The sequence below is a fragment of the Sciurus carolinensis genome, chromosome 2 (assembly GCF_902686445.1).
Source record: "Sciurus carolinensis chromosome 2, mSciCar1.2, whole genome shotgun sequence".
Classification (NCBI taxonomy): Eukaryota; Metazoa; Chordata; class Mammalia; order Rodentia; family Sciuridae; genus Sciurus; species Sciurus carolinensis.
The window spans coordinates 111,730,756-111,754,110 of record NC_062214.1 but is presented as its reverse complement, the minus strand read 5'-3'; the positions used below and the strand labels follow the sequence as shown (position 1 = coordinate 111,754,110).

General features: G+C 34.5%; 1 protein-coding gene and 1 long non-coding RNA gene across 3 annotated transcripts in view; one reads left to right on the top strand and one right to left on the bottom strand.

The window, feature by feature from the left end:
* The window catches only part of Knl1 (kinetochore scaffold 1), a 57,007-nt gene that overhangs the window by 634 nt on the left and 33,018 nt on the right, over positions 1-23,355 (top strand). For both annotated transcript variants that reach the window (XM_047541855.1, XM_047541856.1), the window contains exons 2-8: positions 4,244-4,299; positions 5,347-5,386; positions 6,529-6,588; positions 11,083-11,144; positions 18,011-18,063; positions 18,647-18,680; positions 20,795-20,832. In XM_047541855.1, coding sequence (XP_047397811.1) covers positions 4,265-4,299; positions 5,347-5,386; positions 6,529-6,588; positions 11,083-11,144; positions 18,011-18,063; positions 18,647-18,680; positions 20,795-20,832 — 322 coding nt within the window. In that variant the 5' untranslated portion in view covers positions 4,244-4,264. The remainder of the gene's footprint in view (positions 1-4,243; positions 4,300-5,346; positions 5,387-6,528; positions 6,589-11,082; positions 11,145-18,010; positions 18,064-18,646; positions 18,681-20,794; positions 20,833-23,355) is intronic.
* On the bottom strand, positions 274-23,215 carry LOC124977919 (uncharacterized). The gene is made up of 3 exons (XR_007107286.1): positions 23,183-23,215; positions 9,539-9,674; positions 274-1,314 (listed from the first exon to the last, which is right to left on the bottom strand). It is a non-coding gene; the product is annotated as an uncharacterized LOC124977919 (long non-coding RNA).

Here is a 23,355-nt window from a genome sequence, read left to right as displayed (position 1 = left end):
CTAAAAGAAGCGACAACAATGAGTGATATTTAAGTTCTCGGCTCTCATTGGTTTATTTACTGGGATCAGAGTGCAAGCAGCACAGAACAGATTTTCGGCTTTTTTGCAGGTAACATTAACAAAGTCAATATCAGCGTCCCACAGATTATTTATTTTTGTTTTTAAATCTTCCTCTGTCCAACTTAGAGTCAAAACTCCTTTATCTTGCTGTTTGTTTAAATATTAGAGTTTGGGAAGAAAAATACTGCTGTTTGGAATGTTAAAATGGGTTTATTAGTCGTTAACAGAGATAAAGAGCGCGGATGAAGACCAAAGCACAGGGTTTCTCTAAATATTAAGACTGAAGAAATTTTTCAAATCATTTTAATTGGATCAATCGAATTCCTCACGTTTATTAGGTTCCTTGTCTTGTGCTAGGACTGGGAGAGAATGATTCAGAGTCCTTAAGTCCCAGAAAGGGAAATATTTAATATGTACAAAATAACTATGATACAGGACAATGTAATGAATTATAAGACATTCTAAAGAGGTATGATAACAGAAAGGAGAACTGATTTGATGCTTTTAGCAATGGAGAATAAAGTGGACTTCATGGAGAAAATGGCATTTGAAGTGGAACATGGAGGAATGATTTACAGAGATGGAGAGTTAATATATTGTAAGGTTTTGGAAATTAAAGGTTAGGTTTTGACCCTGTAAATTACTGATAATGTTCACAAGGTAACAAATACATTTAAATTGAGTAAAAATGTTTGGAATGGTAGTATTAATGGTGTGTTTAATACTAATAAACTAGAAGATACTGATTCTAGATATTGATAGTAGGATGGTGCAATCCAGTAGCACTTTGACAGTGCTGAGACTTTCATCTGCATTGTCCAGCACAGTGTCCATTGACCGCGTGTGGTTGTTGAACACTTGAAATTTGGCTGTTGTAATCAAATTACTGAATTTTAATTAACTTAAATATAAATAACTCCTATATTGGACAGCACAGGTCTAGAGTCTATATCACTGGACACTGGAAAATATTTACGTATTGGTAGTGTAAATTCAGGAGTAGGCAGAGAGCCAGATAGTAAATATTTCAGGCTTTGCAGGCTACACAGTCACAGGCATGGTCTCTATCACATATTCTTTGTTTTGTTGTCTTCGTTTTCTACACCTCATTAAAAATTAGCTTTGTTTTCTATACCTCATTAAAAATATGAAAACTGTTGTAGCTCAAGGACTGATTTGCCAGTAGCAGTGGTTTACAAACTCACGGATTATTTCTACTTCTGGTTCCGAAGCTTTCTTGGTTCAGGTGACACCCTTAGACCAAAACAAAACAAAACAAAACAAAAACTTGATGGTTTTATTTCAGTAGTTAAGTACAAACAGCTTAATGAGTATTTATGTTCTAATGATCTATAGCCATTTGAAAAAAATACACATAAGTTGAAGTAAAAGATAACATACATACTTTTTTTTATTAAATAACCATGGATACTAATTGGATATGTGTGCCTCTTGGATAATGCACAACTTTTCAAACCTTGGAATCAGATTGTACACAGCCATTCTCATTTCCTGAGCCACTTTGATTAAAAAAAAACAAACTTGATTTTATTCATATCAATTGCCAAAAATCTAGCTTCACAATGATATGTTATTAAAAATGAATGGGTACTATTTTGAGGTAGTGGTTCACACAGTGCCTGACAGATGGTGAAAATAGTTGTGTGTTTCAAACACCTCTTTAAGTATGCTGCAGGACCCTGGATGCCAGGTGCACAGTTTGGGGGCCAATCAGTAATTATCATGGCAGTGATTAATAATTCAGACGTGACAGTGTTTTATTAATGAGACAATATGATAGGGTCTCCTATTTCCGTTGAAGGTAAAACTTAACAGTTAAATAAAATGTTAAGAAGATGGGACTTCAGTAAACTTTGAATCTCATCAGTTACAGTTAATCTGTAGGTTGAACAGGAGTTGTACTCAATGACTGTTTCAGTCATTTTGATGTTTAGGTGACCTTGAGCTGATAGTATTTAATATTTTTATCTAGAGTTTGAATATGTGTATTGAGTTTGAAAATATTCCCAAACGAGACAAAAATATGCTAGTTGGTAATCATAAAGCCAACTTTATTTTTAATTGTGTTTTTGGGAATTGAACCCAGAACTTTGAACATGCCAAGCAAGGGCTCTACTGCTGAGCTAATTACCCAGCCCCAAATCTTTTTTTTTTTTTTTTTTTTTTTTTTTTTTGGTGGTGCTAGGGACTGAACCCAGGGCCTTGTGCTTACAAAAGCACTCTACCAACTGAGCTATATCCCCAGCCCCTCATTGTTTCTTTATTACTCATTCAGCAACTATTTATTGAGCTCCTATTTTCAAAGCACTGCTAGGCTGTAATATTGAACATAAGACTCTCCAACTCTATTCTCATAATGTACTGTTATAACAAGGGTAGTTTGGAGAGATAATAGAAATAACAGACTTTTATTCTTATTTATTTATTTGCTTATTTATTTGTGGTACTGGGAGTTGAACTCAGAACCTGGAGCATGGAAGGCAGACACTACCACTGAGCTACATCCAGAACTCTATAAAGCATACTTTTAAATTACAAGAGAGACACACAAAGGAGGCATATATAGTGCTACCAAGAGAGTTTTTCTTGTCTCTTATATACATGTGTATCTGTATGTGTATATATATTTATGTATTTTAGTTGTAGATGGATACAATACCTTCCTTCCTTCCCTTCCCTTCCTTTCCCTTCTCTTCCCTTCTCTTCTCTTCCCTTTTCCTTCCTTCCTTCCCTTCTTCCTTCTTCCTTCCTTTCTTCTTCCTTCGCTGAGGATTGAACCCAGTGCCTCACACATGCCAGGCAAGCGCTCTACCACTGAACTATAACCCTGGCCCTTTCTTGTCCTTTTTGCCAAGAGAATATAGCAAATATAAACACATTGATTTAGGGAAGACCTCTGTGTGTTTTGGGATGGATAGAAAGGCTGATGGGAACAGCATAGTCAGAGAGGAAGACTGGTAAGAGATGAAGCATAAAGTCTGAGGCAAGCAGGGACCAGATCTGTTAGAACTCCACAGGTCCTGGTAGCAGCTTATTCTCAGTACAATGGCAAGTCACTGAAAGACTGAGAAGATAACTAGCTGCTATATAAAGAAAATATTGTATAGGGTTGAGAGTGAAAGCAAGGTAGATATTACAGTATTTTATGTGAGAGTTCATGGAAGTTTGAACTATGGTATGGAATTAAAAATAGAAATGAATGGATTGAGAAAATGTGCTGAAAATAGAACTACTAAGACTGGATGAATTAAATAGAAATGGCTGTTGCACTTGTTTGATCTTATAGGGAGTTTTTAAAGTTCAACAAATAAGTTTGTTTTTTGTTTTTTTTTAATAGATATTGTTAATTCACCTTCTGCCTATATAGCTCCATAAGAGTTTGGTTTTGTTTTTTAATAAACAGAAAAAGATGTTAAAGTTCATCAGTACTTCTTTTTTTCCATCTGTTGTGATTATAGGATTTTCACCTCTATATGTTAAATCACAAAGTTTGTTTTCTAAAGTTAAACCAGTTTTGCATTTCTGGAATAAAGCAAACATGACTGTGATACATTATTCTTTTTGCTAATGTTTTATTTAGAATTTTTCTATTTATGATAGTGAGATTGGCATGTAATCTTTATTTTCTTGTACTGTATTTATCTGTGCATGCGTGTGTAAGAGAAATGGAGACATGCGTGTGTAATTGCAAGAAAGGTTGTTTAATTTTCATTTCCCATGCCTAAAACTAGACAAATCAAAAAAGGTATAAACAAGTACTAACAAGGTACATATAAAAATATGTGCAAAGTAAAAGTGGTTGCTTTTGGGAAGGAGGAATTGGGAATGCAGAAAGCTGCTGATTTTAAAAACAGCAATCAATGTCTGTTTTAGCTGTCTAATGGCCAAGTTTTTATTTGAACTGGTGAAGTTCATATCATTCTCATCAACATTAGTACAGATTTTATCTTGAATATGAGAATTTTCTGGGAATATTAATTATAATGCAGTAGTTTGAACTCTTTGAAGTATCTTATGTTTTAGAGCTCATAGTACTTTTCTTTCTATTTTTGGTTTTCTTAGAAAGTAACCCTAAAATCTCAACTGTGTTCTTTATTTCTTCATAGATTGCAATTTTTCTTCCTTCTTTTGCATCTTTTTTCATATTGTGTATCTATTACAGGAAAAAAGTTTTCTTAAAAAAATGGATGGAGTGTCTTCAGAGGCTAATGAAGAAAAGTAAGTTCATGATTCAGTGCAGCTAAAAATGTTATGCTGTATTAGAGAATGAAACTTTTCCATCTAGTAAATTCTATTAACAAACTTCAGAAATATTTTTCCTCTGTGTTTCAGGGAAAATGAGAAAATATTACAAAGTGTTAGTATAAATTCATCTAGAGTCAAAACTGAGGAATTTAGACATCACCTTATCTCTTTTTTATTTAAGTTTGAGAAAATTGAGGCTCAGAAAGATATAATGATTTATGTAAAGTTGGCATCACAAACTGATGACCTCTTTGTAGCCTACAAATTTTTTTAAAAATTTCAATTAGTTGCCAAAATTGCAAAATCTCATGATTTCATACAATAATTGGATTTTCAGCTTCTCTTGAAAAATCAAATATGAAACACTGGGCTCATATTCTTGCTTGGAACAGCTAGGCAAAGCAAAGTAATGGCTGTGATCATTAGACCAGGCAGAAATTTTCCAAGTCACTGTCATCTCTACATTAACTATTTTTCTTACACCTAACAAATTATGTTTGACCTCATGATATTTGGATTTTCAAAACTTGGTCTAAAAATCACACAGAAGCAAGAACCAGAGGCAGAGAGTCTCTTGATTTATAGCCCATTTATCTTTTAATTATACCTCTATACAGTAAAATTATGTTGTACTGATTATTATTTAAGAGATAGTCTTGTTGCATACAATATATATATTTTTTTAAGTTTTTTTTTTTTTTTTTTTTTTTAGTTGTAGATGGACACAGTACCTTTATTTTATTTCTTTATGTGGTGCTGAGGATTAAACCTAGTGCTCCAGGAATGGGAGGCAAGCTCTCTACCACTGAGCCACAACCCCAGCCCTATCATATGTATTTTAAAACATTGAATTACTAAATACTTAAAGTCTTATAATGTAATACAAATTTTGCTGGCCAGAGTACAAAGTGAAAGAAAGCAATGACCAGTTTTAAAGTAGGTAAAGGGTAATGTGATGATAGCTTTTGGAAATTCATTCTTTTACCTATATATACATAATTTTTTTCTCCCTTTTTTCAGTGACAGTAGAGAGAGACCTATTAGAAGACGGCATTCCTCAGTAAGAAACAATTATTGTTACCTTTTATTAAATGATAACTATGTACAATAATTTAAATTGTGACCTCACCCTTCCCATCCCCACTAGCTTCCTATTGTCCTCTGGAAAAAGACTCAGAAAATTATTTTATTTATTTGATACTGGCACTTGAACCTAGGAGTGCTCTACCACTGACCTACAGCCACATCCCTTTTTAAATTTTATTTTGAGACAGAGTCTCACTAAGTTGCCCAGGCTGGCCTGGAACTTGTGATCCTCCTGTCTCAATTTTTTTGAGTCCCTGGGATTATAAGTGTGTTCCTCTATGCCCTGCCAAGACTCAAATATTTAACCTGAGTATGAAAATCTGTAAACCAAAATTCATATAAGTTTTATTGTAATTTAATGCATAAATTATACCTTATTAAATGTAATTTAATTACATTTAAAATTACATTTAAAATTACATTTAATCTGGTGTACAAAGCTATTGCAAGACCCAAAAATCTAACCCAAATTAATTTAAGCATATAATGTATATCAGTTTAATGAAACTGAAAAATCCAGATAGGGATGGCTCTAGGCATAAATTATGGATGAGAGATTTCAACAATGGAACCTTCTAGGATTTTCTTTCTTATTTTCTATTCTGACTGCTTCCTTTGGGTAATCTCTGCTAGCAGCCAGTCCCTCTCCCTGTGATTACTGTGGTACATCTCGCTCTCCCTACTCCCAGGTTCCTACCCCTTTTTAAATTTTGAGATAGGATCTCATTAAGTTATGGAGGCTAACCTTGAGCCATACATCCTTCTGCCTTAGCCTTCTGAGAACTAGGTTTAAAGACATAGGTCACCTCACCTCAATCAAACAAGTATTATGTTGTTCTAGACAAGGCTATGAGTTATACCGTAGAGTTGGTGTGGAGCTTCACCCAGACCACATGGGATGAGAGTGGGCAAAATAATTAGGGAGAGTAGGCCAGGAGAAAGGAATAAATGTCAGATATTTAAATATGCCATACAACACTGAGCAATATGACTTTGAAGGATTTCAGAGATTTTAATGGAAATTTTGGCTTTCTACTCATGGTATAACTTGAAATAAAGTGATTATTAACAGATATGCCAGATTTTTTTTTGAATGATTATAATTATTACTTCTAGATTTTGAAACCCCCAAGGAGTCCTCTTCAGGACCTCAGAAATGGGAATGAAACAGCTCAGGTAAGTCTCTAGGCATTTGTTTTATAGATTTGTCTTTTCAGTGATTCCCTCCCAACCCCCAGTTTTGGGACTTGAACCTAGGATCTTACACATGCTAGGCAAGCACTCTGCTACTGAGCTACAGCCCTAACCCTTTAAAAAAATAATTTTTTAAAAAAATTTTGAGACCAGGTCTCCCTGAGTTGCCAGGATGACCTCAAACTTGTGATCCTTCTGTGTCAGCCTCCCAAGTGACTGGGATTATAGGTCTGTGCTACCATGTCTGACTTTCAGTGATATTTTTAATCAGGATGGTAGGGATTGAGTACCAGGGATTGAACTTAGGAGCACTCAACCACTGAGCCATATCCTCAGCCCTATTTTGTATTTTATTTAGAGAAAGAGTCTCACTGAGCTACTTAGTGCCTCCCTGTTGCTGAGGCTGGCTTTGAACTCAAAATCCTGCCTCAGCCTCCCCAGCGTTTGGAATTACAGGTGTACACTACCATGCCTGGCTTAATCAGGAATTTTGTTTGTAATATGAAGAGAGATCATCATGAATGATTCCTATATGAGTGTGTACAAGTTAGTATTCCATGACCTTCAGGTTAAAAGTCAACACTTGCAGACTGGGGATATAGCTCAATAGTGGAACACTTGTCCACCATGCACAAGGCCCTGGACTCCATCCCTAGCATTGAAAAAAAAAAAAAAAAAAAAAATCCAAATACATGTATGGTGGCATTTGTGATTGTTAGGCCTATTTACTTTTCCAGCCTTCTTTCTTGTCACTTTCATACATTTATTCCACCACTCAGTATTGATAATTATTCCTCAAACAAAACATAATCTGTGCTGGGCACAGTGGCCAGGTACAGTGGCAAATGCCTGTAATCCCAGCAGCTCAGGAGGCTGAGGCTGGAGGATCTCAAGGCTCTAACTAATCCTTCAAGTCTCAACTTAAATGTACTTTCTTAAAGAAAACCTCCCTGATTCTCAGACTAAATTAGTCTTTTATATGTTGTTTTTCTTTATAGCAGTTTGTACATTTTGAATTTTATATTTATGTGACTTTGTTGTCATTAGTCTAATCCCCTATAAAATCATATGGTATCCATGTTATTTACCTCTATTTTTCCATCACTCATACAGAATCTAGTATGTGTGTTTGTATTTTTAAAAAATTGAACCAGTATTGGATGAGTAAATGTCATATTCATAGATTTATGGAGCTTTAAAACCAACAAGATTGTGGGAGAAAATCTTTGCCACACTCACTTCAGATAGAGCACTACTCTCCAGAATCTATAAAGAACTCAAAAAACTTTACACCAAGAAAACAAATAACCCAATCAACAAATGGGCTAAGGAAATGAACAGACACTTCACAGAAAAAGATCTGCAAGCAATCAAGAGGTACATGAAAAAATGTTCAACATTTCTAGTAATAAGAGAAATGCAAATGAAAACTACTCTAAGATTTCATCTCACCCCAATCAGAATGTCTGTTATCAAGAATACAAGCAACAGTAGGTGTTAGTGAGGATGTGGAGAAAAAGGTACACTCATACATTACTGGTGGGGTTGCAAATTAGTGCGGCCACTCTGGAAAGCAGTGTGGAGATTCCTTAGAAAACTTGGAATGGAACCACCATTTGACCCAGCTATCCCACTCCTTGGCCTATACTCAAAGGACTTAAAATCAGCATGCTACAGTGATGCAGCCACATTAATGTTCATAGTTGCTCAATTCACAATAGCTAGATTGTGGAACCAACCTAGATGCCCTTCAGTTGATGAATGGATAGAGAAACCATGGTATATATACACAAATGGAATATTACTCAGCCATAAAGAATAATAAAATTATGGCATTTGCAGGTACATTGATGGAGTTGGAGAATATCATGCTAAGTGAGATAAGCCAATCCCAAAAAACCAAAGGCTGAGTGATCTCTCTGATAAGTGGATGATGATACATAACGGGGGGCGGGGGCAGTGGAGAGGGAGGTAAGAATGGAGGAAAGATGGATTGTATAGAGGAAAAAGAGGGGTGGGGAGGTGGTGGGGGGAAGGAAAAAATAACAGAATGAGACAAACATCATTACCCTATGTACATGAATGGTTATGCAAATGGTGTGACTACTTCATGTACAACCAGAGAAACAATAATTGTACCCCATTTGTGTACAATGAATCAAAATTTCAAAAAATAAAAATAAACCCAACAGGATCTTATCAGTAATCTTGAATTTAGTTTCTTCATTTTATAATGAGAAATATAAAATCAAAAGAGGTAAATGTTTTATCTGCGGTGTCTACTAGGCTCTTAACCATATAGACTACTTGATGCAAAGGGGATACCATTCCTTATTATAATAAGGTTTATACTCAGGTATTTAGAATTAATCTAGTAAAATTCTCCGTGAATTTTTTTTTTTTTTTTTTTTTTTTTTTGTTATCTATGTGAGAAATGTTTACTTTTGTTAAGAAGAAAGGTAGGGAAGAAAAATAAGAAGAGTATATTATAATAAAAACATGTTCAACTTCACTGATGCTTACGGAAATGCAAATCAAAACCACAATGAGATAGCACCTCACAGTCATTAGGATGGCTGTCTGAAAAATAAAAAATAACAAGTATGAACAAGAATATAGAAAAATAGGAACCTATGTGCATTGTTGGTGGGAATGTAAAAAGATACAGCTGCCTTGGAAAACAGTATGGTAATTCCTCAATAAATTTAAACTAGAATTACTATATAATCCAACAGTACTACTTCTGGGTATATCCCCAAAAGAAATAAAAGGAGCATCTTGGAGAGATTTGAGTGTCTGTGTTTGCAGTAGCATTATTCACAATGGCCGGAAAGTAGAAGCCAGATGTCCATCCATGGATAAATTGGTAAACAAAATGTGGTATTTTCATACAATGAAGTTGTTTAAAAAAGGAAACGTAGGTGACATATACCTGTGATTCCAGGACTCCGGGCTGAAGTATATGAGGATCACAACAGGTTCAAGGCCAACCTGGGCAACTTGGCAAGAACCTGTGGGTGTAGCTCATAGCTTACTCGTAAAGTGCCCCTGCATTCTATCCCCAGTACCTGAAAAAAAAAAAAAAAAAAAGGGAAATTCTGACATAACATAACATGCATGAATCCTGAGGATACTTATAAGTGAGGAAAACAGTCACAAAAGATAATTTCTTTTTTTGTTGTTTTTGGTACCAGGGATTGAACCCAGGGTTCACTGAGTTACATCCCTAGTCCTTTTTATTTTTCATTTTGAAACAGGGTCTCACTAAGTTGCTCAGGGCCTCACTAAGTTCCTGAGGCTGGCTTTCGAACCTGTATTCCTCCTGCCTCAGGCTTCCAAGTCACTGGGATTACAGGCATGTGCCACCATGCCCAAAACAAAAAGAAAAGTTCCATATGATTCAATTTAATGTGGTACTTACTATAATCAAATTCATAGAGACTAAAAATAGAATGGTGATTGCTAGGATTAGAGGTGGGAGAGAATGGGGATTTTTTTTTTTAATGATTATTGTTTCTGTTCTGCAAGAAAAAAGAAATCTGGAGATTGGTTATACAACAGGGTAGATGTACACAACACTATTAAACTGTATGCTTTAAAATGATTAAGATGGTAAATTTTATGTGTATCTTATTAAAATTTTAATTTTTTTTTTTTTTTTTTTTTTTTGGTACTCTGGGGATTGAACCCAGGGCACCCTAGTTCTGAGCTATGTCTCTAACCATCCCCAATCCTTTTTATTTTATTTATTTTTATATATTTTTAGTTGTAGATGGACACAATACCTTTATTTTATTTATTTTTATGTGGTACTGAGGATTGAACCCAGGGCCTCACATGTGCTAGGCAAGCACTCTACCACTGAGCTAAACCCCCAGCCCTTTAATTATTTTTGAAACAGTCTGCTAAATTACTGAGGCTGACCTTGAACTTGTGATCCTCCTGCCTCAGCTTCCCAAGTCCTTGGGTTTACAGGCACTACCATGTTCAGCAAATTTGTAAAAATTTATTCAGGCATGGTGGCTCATGCCTGTAATTCCACCTACCCCAGAGATTTAGGCAGGAGGATCCCAAGTTAAGGGTAGCCTCTGTAATTTAGTAAGACCCAATCTGAAAATTAAAAAAATAAATAAATAAAAAGGACTGGAGATGTAGCTCAGTGATAGAATGTCCCTGGGTTCAACCCCTTAGTACTATTAAATTTTTTTTAAAAATTGTAGAAAAGTATAAAATTATCATAATAGGCAACATATCACTTGTTTTGTCTCCAGTCTTTTCTGTTATGTGTTGTGTCAGTATGCTTATATTAACTTACTCAGTAGATCATATTCATGTACCTTAAATGCTTCTACATTGAGATAGTTTGGGTAATCACATATCAAATTCAGAATAAGACTTGATCTCTTTCCTTGGTGCTCTGGACTCCTAATCACAGTGGTTTCATTAAGAATCATATCACATATTCTTTCTTCTTAGGAATCCAATACTTTGAGAAATAAGAAAAGCTCTCGCCGAGTCAGCTTTGCAGATACTATAAAGTAAGTTTTCATGAAAGAAAGAATTAAAATGTTATTGGTAATGCTTTGTTTGTATGTCAAATCGAAAATGTTAGAATGATTTGGATAATCTGTTTTTTATTATGTATTAGAGAATGGTTACTTAAAAGATTCTTATTCAGCATTATATTTAAAAGAGAAACTTTGAGAACATTCTCTTAAAGTCAGGATCAAAACAATGATATCCACTTTTACCACTGTTGTTTAACATTGTTTTGGAGGTCCTAATCAAAAATAATAGAGAAAGTAATTAGGGTATTATATATTAGAAATATTAGGGTAAACCTATTGCCTTTTGTAGATTAAGTGATTTTATATTAGGAAAATCCAATAAAATCAACTGAAAGGTACTATAGAAATAAGTAGCAGGATACAAAATTAATATATGGAAATCAATATCTTTTATTCTATAATGTTCTGTTGCTATTATTTTACTGTAATTTATTTTATTTTATTTTTACCTTGCTGGGAATTGAACCCAGGACAAATGCTCTACCATTGAGCAAAATCTGCAACCCCACTGTAATTCTTAGGCATAGCGTTTTCATTATTATTTTCTTAATATTCAGCAGTGTATTCATATTTTCTCTTTGATTCAAGAGGAATCAAAGTTGTTTATTTTTATTTTATTTTTTAATTTTTTTATAGTGCTAAGGATTGGACCAAGGGCCTCACACTTGCTAGGCAAGTGCTGTACCACTGAGAGCTACACTCCTAGTTCCCCAATAGCTTTTTTGTTTTGTTTGTTTAATGTAGAACTGAAAAATTTCTAGGTGATAGGGGCATTTTGTTATTCATTTTTAGTTATTTTATAGGCAGAGAATGTTAATCCATATTATTTTTATTTCTGTAGAAATTCTCTAAAGAAATTCCGGGTGCACTAGTGTATGATTGTAATCCCAGTAACTCAGAGGCTGGGGCAGGAGGATTTCAAGTTCGAGGCCAGCCTCAGCAACTTAGCATGATCCTGTCTCAAAATACCCCAGTATCCACTGCCCCCGCAAAAAAAAAAAAAAAAAAAAAAAAAAAATGTTTTCTTGAACATAACAAACTTTTGTAAATGAGCCATAGGTACTTGAAAAATCAGTATATTTTGTGTTTTCAGTGTGTACAGGTTGAGATATAAAATTATATTCACATTACAAATTCCTATTGGGTCCTCTATAATCTTAATTTAATTGCTTTACTTTTGCATGAATTATGAGAAAGGAACTCGGTTTCATTCTTAGTGTATATCTCTCTGTATTTCCAATAACTTTTTTGTTTGTTTGTACTGGGGAATGAACCCAGAGGAAAGAACTTTACCACTGAGCCACATCCCCAGCCCTTTTATTTTTTATTTTGAGACAGGGTCTCTCTGAGTTGTGTAGGGCCTCACTGAATTGCTGATGCTGATCTGAAACTTGCAGTCCTCTTGCCTCTACCTCCCAAGTCACTGGGATTACTGGTGTACACCACTGTACCACCATACTCAACATCAAGGCAAGTGTTGGTGTCATCTCACTGGTGCAGGTGCCATTTCTGGGCAAGTGTTTCCATTGAGAACTTCTTGTATGAATTGCTTCAGTCTTTACTGGGGATTGAATTTAGGGGCACTCTACCACTGAGCTATATCCCTAGCCTATTTTATATTTTATTTAGAGACAGGATCTCACTGAGTTGCTTAGTACCTCACCATTGCTGATATTCTTGCCTCAGACTCCTGAACTTCTGGAATTATAACCTTCACCACAGTGCCCAGCTTACTTCAGTCTTAGTGTGAACATGGGGTACATATAGAACTATAAGGAATTTCTTGTGGGGTGTTTAGAAAGTCCTTGAGATGGTACTTATCTGAGATAGGCCGGCTTGAGTTCTTTCCCTTTTCCCAGCTCCAGTTTTGTCTCAGTCTAACAAAATGATTTCATCTTGGTGTCAGTAATTTCTATAAATTGTAGCATTCATCTCATTTAATGAATGAGAAAACCAAGGCTTAGAATATGTAACTTGCCCAAGTTCCTATACCTATCAATGGGAAGGGCTCAGACCTTAGATTGTTTTATCTCAAGTATTAATCATCATGTTGTAATGTCTTCTATTATATTTTTTCACATTGTTGGTATTTTCTTTTTCCTCTGGTACCCTATTGTTTGTAGAATTAGATTGTAGTGAATTTTCTAGATCTATCTCATTGGTATTGCAATGCTTTTACTTTTTTTTTTTTTTTTTGCGGTGCTAGGATTTGAACTCGGGGCCTTATGCTTGTGAGGCAAGCACTCTACTAACTGAGCTATCTCCCCAGCCCCGCAATGCTTTTACTTTTAATCTGTTTTTCAGATTTGCTCTTTGTTATTCATGCCTACCTGATTATTCTGCTGCTTGTTTGTTTCCTTTGTTTTATGAATTTGGCTACTAAAATATATGTTCCCAAAAGTCAGTAATGTACTTTTGAGAAAGGAACTTTTGTCTCTTTTGAATCAACAGAGAACTTCTGTGCCTAAGGTATGATTGTTCCTCCTTTAGGCCCATATAATACAGATACATTTTTTAAAAATCAGTATTTTCTAGTCAAATCAGAAGGAACCTTAGGAAGAAAAGAGTCTGAATTTTTCGTTTTATAAATGAGTCAATTAAAGTCACAGAGGTGATTTGATACTCCCAAGGTAATATATAGGTAGTATACAGTTAATACTGTATAATTTATTTATTGATTCCTGGTTCATTGCTTTTTCTAATGCTTCTGTTTGCCTTTTCTAAACATTGCTAAACCGATTCCACTGTTTCTTTGGAAATAATCTAGTCTCCATACTTTTATAAAATGGCTCTGGGATATTAGAATTTCAAACTCAAAACCAGAAAACCTGGAACAAGTACTGGCTTCATTACTAAATAGCCCCAGTTTCCTTCTTTTTAGGCTGGAAATAATAATCCTTACATATCTCATAGTGTTTTTGCATGGCCAAAATAAGACAGTGTATGTTATTGCAGATAGTGTCAAAAGTATTACTAAACAATGTAATTCCCACCTAACTTAATTGTTAGAATTAACATATATTCCCCATTACTTTGTTACAGTTTCTTACAGCACATGAACACTCTGTCATGTGAATGAATTTCAGATCCTGAGAGTTGAATTGTAAAAATTATAGTCTGTTTTTTGCTACTTAAACAGACTGCTTGAAACTGGATAATTAGTAAAGAGATTCACTTTGGCTCATAGTTGTAGAAGTCTAAGAGCATAGCATTGGTATCTCCTTGACTTTTGGTGAGGGTCTCATGGCAGAAGGACGGAGGCATTAGCAGAAGAGAACTCAGGTGTAAGAGAGAGATATAGAAAGTGTCAGTTTCACTTCATAAGAACCTGCTTTGACCATAACTAACCCACCATCAAGGAAGCTATATTAATCCCTTTGTGAGATCCCCATGTCTTTCTTACTTTAAAGATCTGACACCTCTCAACACCATTACATTGGGAACCAAGCTTCAGCATGAATTTTGGTGAAGATAAATCATATTCAAATCATAACAGAGGCTGTTGTTTTGAACTAAACGTCCTGGATAATAGATCAAACTGAAAATCAAAATAGGATCACTCATACTAAATTTTCATATCACCAAACCAAAACCAAGTTGTTACCTGACTTTCCAAGAAATCAGGAAAGGCAAAAAAGTAAAATTTCCCAATCAGGCCAGTTTCAATCAGTATGGTAATGAAATTCCCTCTGCTTTAATCCTTACCCCAGCCCCCCAAATAACCTGAAGTAATCTGATATTAACTAGTCAGTTATTTCTCTTTGTTCTATCTTCCTGTCTTAGCCTTGTTATAAGGAAAGTGACTTTGAAATAACTAATCCATTTTTTGTTCTTTGTTTCTGCTTTCTGCAGCCCTTTTCTCTCTGCTCTGCCCATTTTATGAAATGAAATGTTGCCTGACTGTAGAATTGTAAATAAAGCTAATTAAAATCTTTAAATTTGCCATATTTTTGGGTACCTGTTTATGTTGATGATGTTTAATATTGGGTAAACCACTGAAATGAGCTCGATGACTAGATGATGATGGTGGTGGTGGTGGTGGTGGTGGTGGTGGTGGTGGTGGTGATGGTGATGATGATTTTTGGTACTGGGGAATGAATCTAGTGGTGATTAACCACTGAGCAACATCCCCAGCCCTTTTTTGTATTTTATTTAGAGACAGGATCTCACTGAGTTACTTAGTGCCTTGCTAAGTTGCTGAGTCTGGCTTTGAACTCTTGATCCTCCTTGCTTTAGCCTCCTGAGCCACTGGGATTACAGGCATGTGTCACCTCACCTGGCAAGATAATTATTTCTATGAAAATTATATTGAATGTCCAGGGAAAATTTGGTAAAGATGGATTTATTTTTAAAAATACTTTTGGGTTGGGAGTTAGCTTGGGATAGAGCACTTGCCTAGCATGTACAAGGCCCTGGTTTCAATCCCCAGTACTAGGGGTGGAAAAGATTTCAAATTTGGCATGGATGAGACAACTATAAAGATAGGGAAGCAATTGAGGAAGATGATGTAGAAGAATTCTGTTTACATTATTTTGCAAGTTTCTTTCAGTGTGTATTCTCCTTTATTAATGTACTAAAACTGCATCATTAGATCTATAGTCAAAGATGTCAAGTTGATCTAAGAAATACAAATTAAAATTCATTTATATGTTTTAATTGCCCAACTTCTAATTCTGCTCATGGAGTAAAAAGTTACTGTTTTATTGTAAAATAGTTGAAGAAAAAATATGTCAAAATAACTTTGTAGTTATGAGCTTAGACTTTGAAGCCATATTTGAACTTGCATTTTGGGTCTTCCACTTATCAATTATATGGCTTTATGAGTTGTTTAAACTTTATGACCTGTAGTATCTACATCTGCAAAATATAGTCGTAATCATTATAGACATTAAAAATGCATGTGGGGACTGCGGTTGTGGCTCAGGGGTAGAGCGCTTGCCTAACCCACATGAGGCCCTGGGTTCAATCCTCAGCACTACATAATAAAAAGCAAAATAAAGGTATTGTATCTACCTACAGCTAAAAAAAGGATTTTTTTTTTTTTTTTCGGTGCGGGGGTTCTAGGGCTTTGTGCTTGCAAAGCAAGCACTCTACCGACTGAGCTATCTCCCCAGCCCAAGAATATTTAATTTAAAAAAAATGCATGTGGAGACCTGGGGAGATATAGCTCAGTGGTAGAGTGCCTGCCAAGCATGCATGAGGCCCTGGGTTCAATCCCTAGTACTGAAGAAGAGCAAAAACAAAAACATGTAGAGCTGGAGACGTAACTCAGTGGCAGAGTGCTTGCCTAGCATGTGCAAAGCCCTAGCTAGGTTCAGTTCCTGGTACCACAAAAATAAACAATAACCAAAAATAAAAAATAAAAAAAAAGTGCTTATAAAGGACATAACAGCCAAGCATGGTGGCGCAGGCCTATAATCCCAGTGGAATGGGAGGCTGAGGCAGGAGGATCTCGAGTTCAAAACCAACTTCTGCAAAAGTGAGGTGCTAAGCAATTCAGTGAGACTCATTCTCTAAATAAAATAGAAAATAGGGTGGGATGTGGCTCAGTGGTTGAATGCCCCTGAGTTTAATACCTGGTACCGCTGCCTCCCCCACCAAAAAAAGAATATAACACAGTGCCTAACAAAGTCTGCATCCAACCTGTGTATGGCATTATTTTTAATATTTTTTAAGTTGTAGATGAACACATTACCTTTATTTTATTTATTTTTATGTGGTTCTGAGGATTGAATCTAGTGCCTCACACATGCTAGGCAAGTGCTCTACCACTGAACTACAACCCCAACTCCTATGTACTGCATTTTTATAACAAATAAAATAATATTTCTAATTAAGAATAGCTTCTGTATAATGAACAATATATTAGCAGAATTAGCATTAGAATGAACTGGCCAGGTTCTTTAAGATATCAAATGTTCCATGAAGGTTATTCTTAATTATGCCAATGTAAAGGGGATCCCTTCCTTCTGAGTCTATGCTTCCTTATCTGAACTGTTAACAAAAGTCAGTGAAATAATGTTTATAATCATTGTTCTTACTCTGTACCTACAATGGTAGTTATTTGAGGCCATGGATCATGTGTTTATATCCCAGACTGTAGTGTAATACTAGGCATATAGTGAGTGCTTATTAAATCTTTGTTAAATAAAATGAGTATTTTAGGTTATTAGGAGGGATAAAATAATGATTTTATCAGAGTTCATTAAAAAAAAACAAAACATAATTTTGCCAGGTGCAGTGCTGTATGCCTGTAATCACAACATCTTGGGAGGCTGAAACTGGAGGATTGCAAGTTCAAAACCATCCTTAGTAATTTAGCAAAGTCCTAAGCATCTTAGTGAGACCCTGTCTCAAAATAAAAAATAGAAAGGATTGGGGATGTGGCTCAGTGGTTAAGCACTGCTGGGATCAACCCCTGGTATAAGAAAAAAAAAAAAAAAAGCATGATTTAATGTGGTAAGCTAATTTTTTCATTTGAAATATTAATAGTATATGGTACAGCAAAGAGAGGTCCAAATCAAAGTATTTTCTCTCTCTTTTCATTTTTAAAGTATTATTTTTGGGGTGAGGGTGTAGCCATGTGGTAGAATGCTTTCCTACCATTTGTGAAGCCCTGGGTCAGTCACAAAAAAGTATTATCTTTACCTAACTCAAAACAAACTATAGGGCTGGGATGATAGCTCAGTTGGTAGAGTGCTTACCTCGCAAGCACAAGGCCCTGGGTTCAATTCCCAGCACCACAAAAAACAAAAACAAAAAAAACTACAAGTGAATACCAACAGATTCTAATTAAAAATCAAATATTTTTAGTAATTTTTATTTTTCTCTTCTAGGGTCTTCCAGACAGAGTCTCATATGAAATTAGTGAGAAAGTCAGAAATTATAGGTAAATATGTTACTGCAGCCCCTGCTAATCTGTTTTCTTTAAAATTTTACTGTGTTTATCTAACTGATAGTCAATATAATTTATTGTCTTACTGTTTAAAAAATATACCTCAAATCTGGGCATGGTGGCACCCACCTGTAAATCCCAGGTTACAGGTGAGACTGAAGTCAGGATTCGGAGTTCACAGTTAAGCTTGGGGAATGTAGCAATACTCTGTCTCAAAAAAATAAAGTGTACTTTGAGTTATGGGACAGAAAAGTAGGGCAGATAATCAGTAACTTCTTTTAAAATTATTGTTAATATCCTTATATAAGCTGGACATGGTGGTGCATGCCTGTAATCCCAGCAGCTCAGGAGGCTGAGGCAGAAGGATCACAAGTTCAAAGCTAGCCTCAGCAACTTATCGAGGCCCTAAGCAACTCAGCAAGACCCTGTCTCTAAATAAAATATAAAAAAGGGCTGGGGATGTGGCTCAGTGGTTAAGTGCCCCTGGGTTCAATTCCCGGTACCAAAAAAAAATTCCTTCTATAATTTTTCTAATGCTTTATCACTATATCTTTGAACAATTTTATTTTATTTTTAGAAACAGAAGCAGGAGAAAATGTTCTGTGTATTCAGTAAGTAAGACATTTAAAATTACATCTAAAAAGTTGTTTATTTTTATTAAATGAAGCCTCTTAAAATTAATATTCTTTTGCTTTTTATTTTTTATCCCTTTTGTGAAATACTTAAGATTAATTGAAAAATAAAATACTTTGCAGAGTTTAGTATATTCATTGCTGTATCTGATAAAAATGTCTGGTATATAACTTGGTTTTAATATAGTGATGAAATATACTACTTTTATTTATAAACCCGTGATTTAAGTAGCTAGTACAAAACATTAAATACTAAGTCTTAGATTTTTTTGTGTTTAGTCTTTCTTGTGGTAGGAATATGAGTTCAGTATGTGTTATCCAAGATGCTTGGAACCATAAGTGTTTCAGATTTTACTGGTTGAGTGTAGACTTTACTGGTGGAGTATCCCCACCAGTAAAAATCTGAACTCTGAAATGCTCCAAAATCTAAAACTTTTTGAGCATCACATGAAAAAGTTCCAGATTTCAGATTAGGGATGCTTTCCATATTTGTAGAAAAGTAAATAAACTTTGGAACAAATGAAAAGATGCTTATTTTACTTATAAGACAAATACAAATGAAGACTATATTGAAATATTTCTTTTTATCACACCAGTTAAGGATATAGTTAAAAGTTACTCATTGCTAGTGAGAGTATAAATTATAAAGGCAATTTGGCAATATCAATAATAATTTTAAGTGCACATGCTCTTTTATCAGTAATTTCATGTCTGGAAATTTATCTTACCCATATACTTAAAAATATTTGAAATGAAGAATAAATAAGGTTATTTACTATAGCCTTTATCATAATAACATTTTCCATGTAATTGATTAATGTGGCCAAACTTGGTGGTGCAAGCCTGTAATTCCAGCAGCTCTGTAGGCTAAAGCGAAGAGATTACAGTTCAAGGCCAGCTTCAGCAACTTAGGGAGACCCTGTCTCAAAATAAAATAAAAAGGGCTGGGAGTGTGATTCAGTGCTAGAGGGCCTCTGGGTTCAATCCAAGCATACACCCTGCTCCCACAAACTGATTATTGTGCAGCTAGAGAAAAGACAATTATATAGTAAATAGAAAAATCTGTAAGTCATCTTATTCAGGAGAAAAAGCAAGATGCAAAACAGTACATAGTATATCACCACTTGTATAAAAGGAATGAAGAAAAGCTTATATGTGGATATATTTATTCATGTGTGCACATATATACAATGTACATGTATTAATTTTACACATTCATAAAATATCTCTGGAAAAAAACTAGTAAGATTGTTTGCCTACAGAGAAGAAAACCTTGTAAGAGAATACATACTGGTTTTGTGGTTTATTAATTTTTTAAATTGTTAAAGATATGGAAGTAATAATCATGGTTTCAGAATGGTACAAAAGAGCAAAAAGTGAAAAGTAAAAATTATTCTTATCCTTAGCTGATCTACTCCTCACAGATAACTGCTGTTATTATTTTGGGTGTCCCTGAGAAATTTTCTATATTATATCAAAGTACATGTTTATCTTTAGCTTTTTAAAAGCAAGACAAAAATGGAACCACTAAATAGTTTGTTATTTCCATTTTGTTGCATAAAGATCTCAGTCTAAGAGTTTCCTAAGTCTTATCAGGGCAGCATGTGATTCATTTTAGGGATGAAAGGAATCTGTCCCACATTGTGAATAAAATTATGATGCAAATTTGAAAAAAAAAAAAAAAAAAGATCTCAGTCTATTACAGTCTTGTGTATCTGAACCAACAGTTAGCTTCATATTGGCAAACCCTTTGGTTGTTTCCTTTTATTTATTTTTAAGGCTAAAGGTTTAGAAAATAAATTGCTTTACGGATCATTCTGTATTTTTTAATAATCAAACAGCATGTATTAAGCGTATTTTAATAGTATTTTTGATTTAACAAACCATTAAGACCATTCTGAAAAGTCCTTTGTCTTATAGTTTTTTTCAGCCACTATTAGATGAGTCATTTTTTAAGAGTGTAATTTTCTGCTAGTACTCTATGAAAACCTTTCACCTTGCCCAATCTTTTTACTCTTCTGATTCTTGTTAATTGTTTGGGGGAACAGATTACAAAAGTGCCTTTTAATTTTTTTTTTTTTTTTTTTTTTTAGGAATAAGAATTCAGAAGATAATTATTGTGAGATTACTGGTGAGTATGACCAGAGTACCTTTCTTGTAATATACCTTTCTCTTAATCCAGATTTCTTGATAAGTAATAACTACAAGAAACATGGAAAAATATAAAGAGAACTTTGTACTTTACACAGATTTTTCTATTTAAAATTTCATAAACATGCTATGATTTCTCTCAAATGTGCTGTTCCTCCTGTTTTTCCTTTCTTGAACTCCTGCTCACTCAGCCATTCACTCAAGTTAGGAACCATTTTGAACTCTTCCTTCATTCCCCATATCCAGCAGTCCCTACTTTCCATAAATTCTGTCTCCTAAGTATCTTGCCAATCTGGCAAATTTTGTCTTGTTTTACTACCACTCCTTTTAATTCAAGTCCTTGTTATTTTCTTTTGGGCTATTATATTTAATTTTCCCCCGCTATAGTATGGCATTGAACCCAGGGAGCATTCTACCTCTGAGCTACATCCCCAGCCCTTTTTAAAATTTATTTTGAGGACTGGGGTTGTGGCTCAGTGGTAGAGTGCTTGCCTAGCATGCATGAGTCCCTGGGTTCAATCCTCAGCACCACATAAAAATAAAGTAAAGGTACTGTGTCCACCTACAGCTAAAACAAAATTTAAAAAAAAAATTATTTTGAGATAGGGTCTCACTGAATTGCCCAGACTGACCTTGAACTTTTGATCCTCTAGCTTTAGCCTTCAAAATATTTGAAATTATAGGCATGTACCACTGCATGTACTTAATTTCTTATCCTTCCAATCCATTCTCTATATTTCTAAACATTATTAAGTTAACTTATAGCTTAAAACGTAAAATACTTTTTTACTTACAAGATAAAACCCACACCCTCAGCACTGACTTAGAAAGTCCTTTATAATTTTTCCTGTCTTCTTTTCCAGTCTTATCCCCTGGCTTTATAGGTAACCTGTGCTCTTAGCCCATTGATGAGTTATTTGCAATTCTTTATATGGACTTTTTTTCTGCCCCTATGTACTTAATAAATACTGTTTTCTCCATCTGAGTATTATTTCTACTTCAATTTACCTGTCAGTCTTCTCAATTTTTCACTTACTTAGCTTTTCACTTAACTTCAGTGATATTCAGAGTAGCCAGTCTACAAATTGTCCACAATAGAAAAGGGATTTGTACCATAATGTAAATTATAAATTAATTAGTTCGGCTAACAGATTTTTCTTAGTAAGGCTTTTTTTTTTTTTTTGTACTAGGGATTGACCCAGGGATGCTTAACCACTGAGCCACATCCCCAGCCCTTTTTATTTTTTTTATTTTAAGAGAGGGTTCACTAAGTTGCTTAGGGCTTCACTAAGTTGCTGAGACTGACTTTGAACTTGGGATCTTCCTGCTTCAACCTCCTGAGCTTCTGGGATTACTGCTGTGAGCCACTGCACCCAACTGTAGGGCCTTCTTCAAGAAGCTCCTTATCAAGAATTGGTAATAAGCAGTTCATAGACTGGCATTATACTTCAAGTTGCAGTGGCTCAAATCTTTTCTAACAGAATCATGGAGTGAACCACTAAGTTCTATGCTCCTATGATACCACTTTTTTCACATAGTATTTTAGGTACTTACCTTGGATTTTTAGATTTTAAACTACTGGCTCTTCAAGGGTAGACATTTTTTCTTGTTCTTCTTTGTGCCTTATAGGTAATTGAGAGGTTTTTTTGCATGTGGTAGGTCTGAATCAATAATTGTTGAATAAATGAATGGAAGCCTGATAGAAATAAGGCTTTTACTAAAAGGCCTATAATTACTTCATCATATGTACTAAAGATTGTCATAAACATACATGATGCATAAATGTATTTTGTGGTTTAATATAGCATCTTCAGTCCTTTATTTCCAGAGTCCAGTTTGATACCTAAATCTATATTATATCTCAGTTCTAAAATATCTTGAGTCTAATTTTTTTCCCATTTTCACTCTTATCCTAACATAAACACTTACCATGTTATATCTGAATTATTGCAGTAGTTTTCTCAGTGATTCATTCTGTCTTGACTCTACTTTTCTTCCTTGTTTTTTATTACTTTTCTAAAATCTATGTATTATATTTAGTAATAGATTATTTTTATCAAATGCATATCTCATCATGAGAACATTTGAATTCCTTAACATTGACTAAAAGACCCTTTAAATCTTACCCTTTATTTCTCAGTAATCTGTTTCTCTCTTTGAACAGAGAAGTAAAAAAAAAAAAAAAGTAGTAGTTTAAGTTTTCCACCTTCTATTAAAATTGCCACATTCTAAAAACATTTTGTTCAAATGGAAGATACAGTAATACTGATATCTTACATAACAGAAGACAGTTAGGGATTACAGGCATAGGTTAATAGTTGAGCACTTACCTAGCATATATGAAGGCTTCAGTTTATAGCACTGCCATAAAAAAGAGACAAAAGTTTTAATGAAATTTTATTTGTAAGTCTTTATGAAGAGCTTATACCTGATAAATACTTGTCACTAATGAAGGACCTAAGAAAAGGGAAATTTGACTGCTATTGATAATATATTTTTTCTG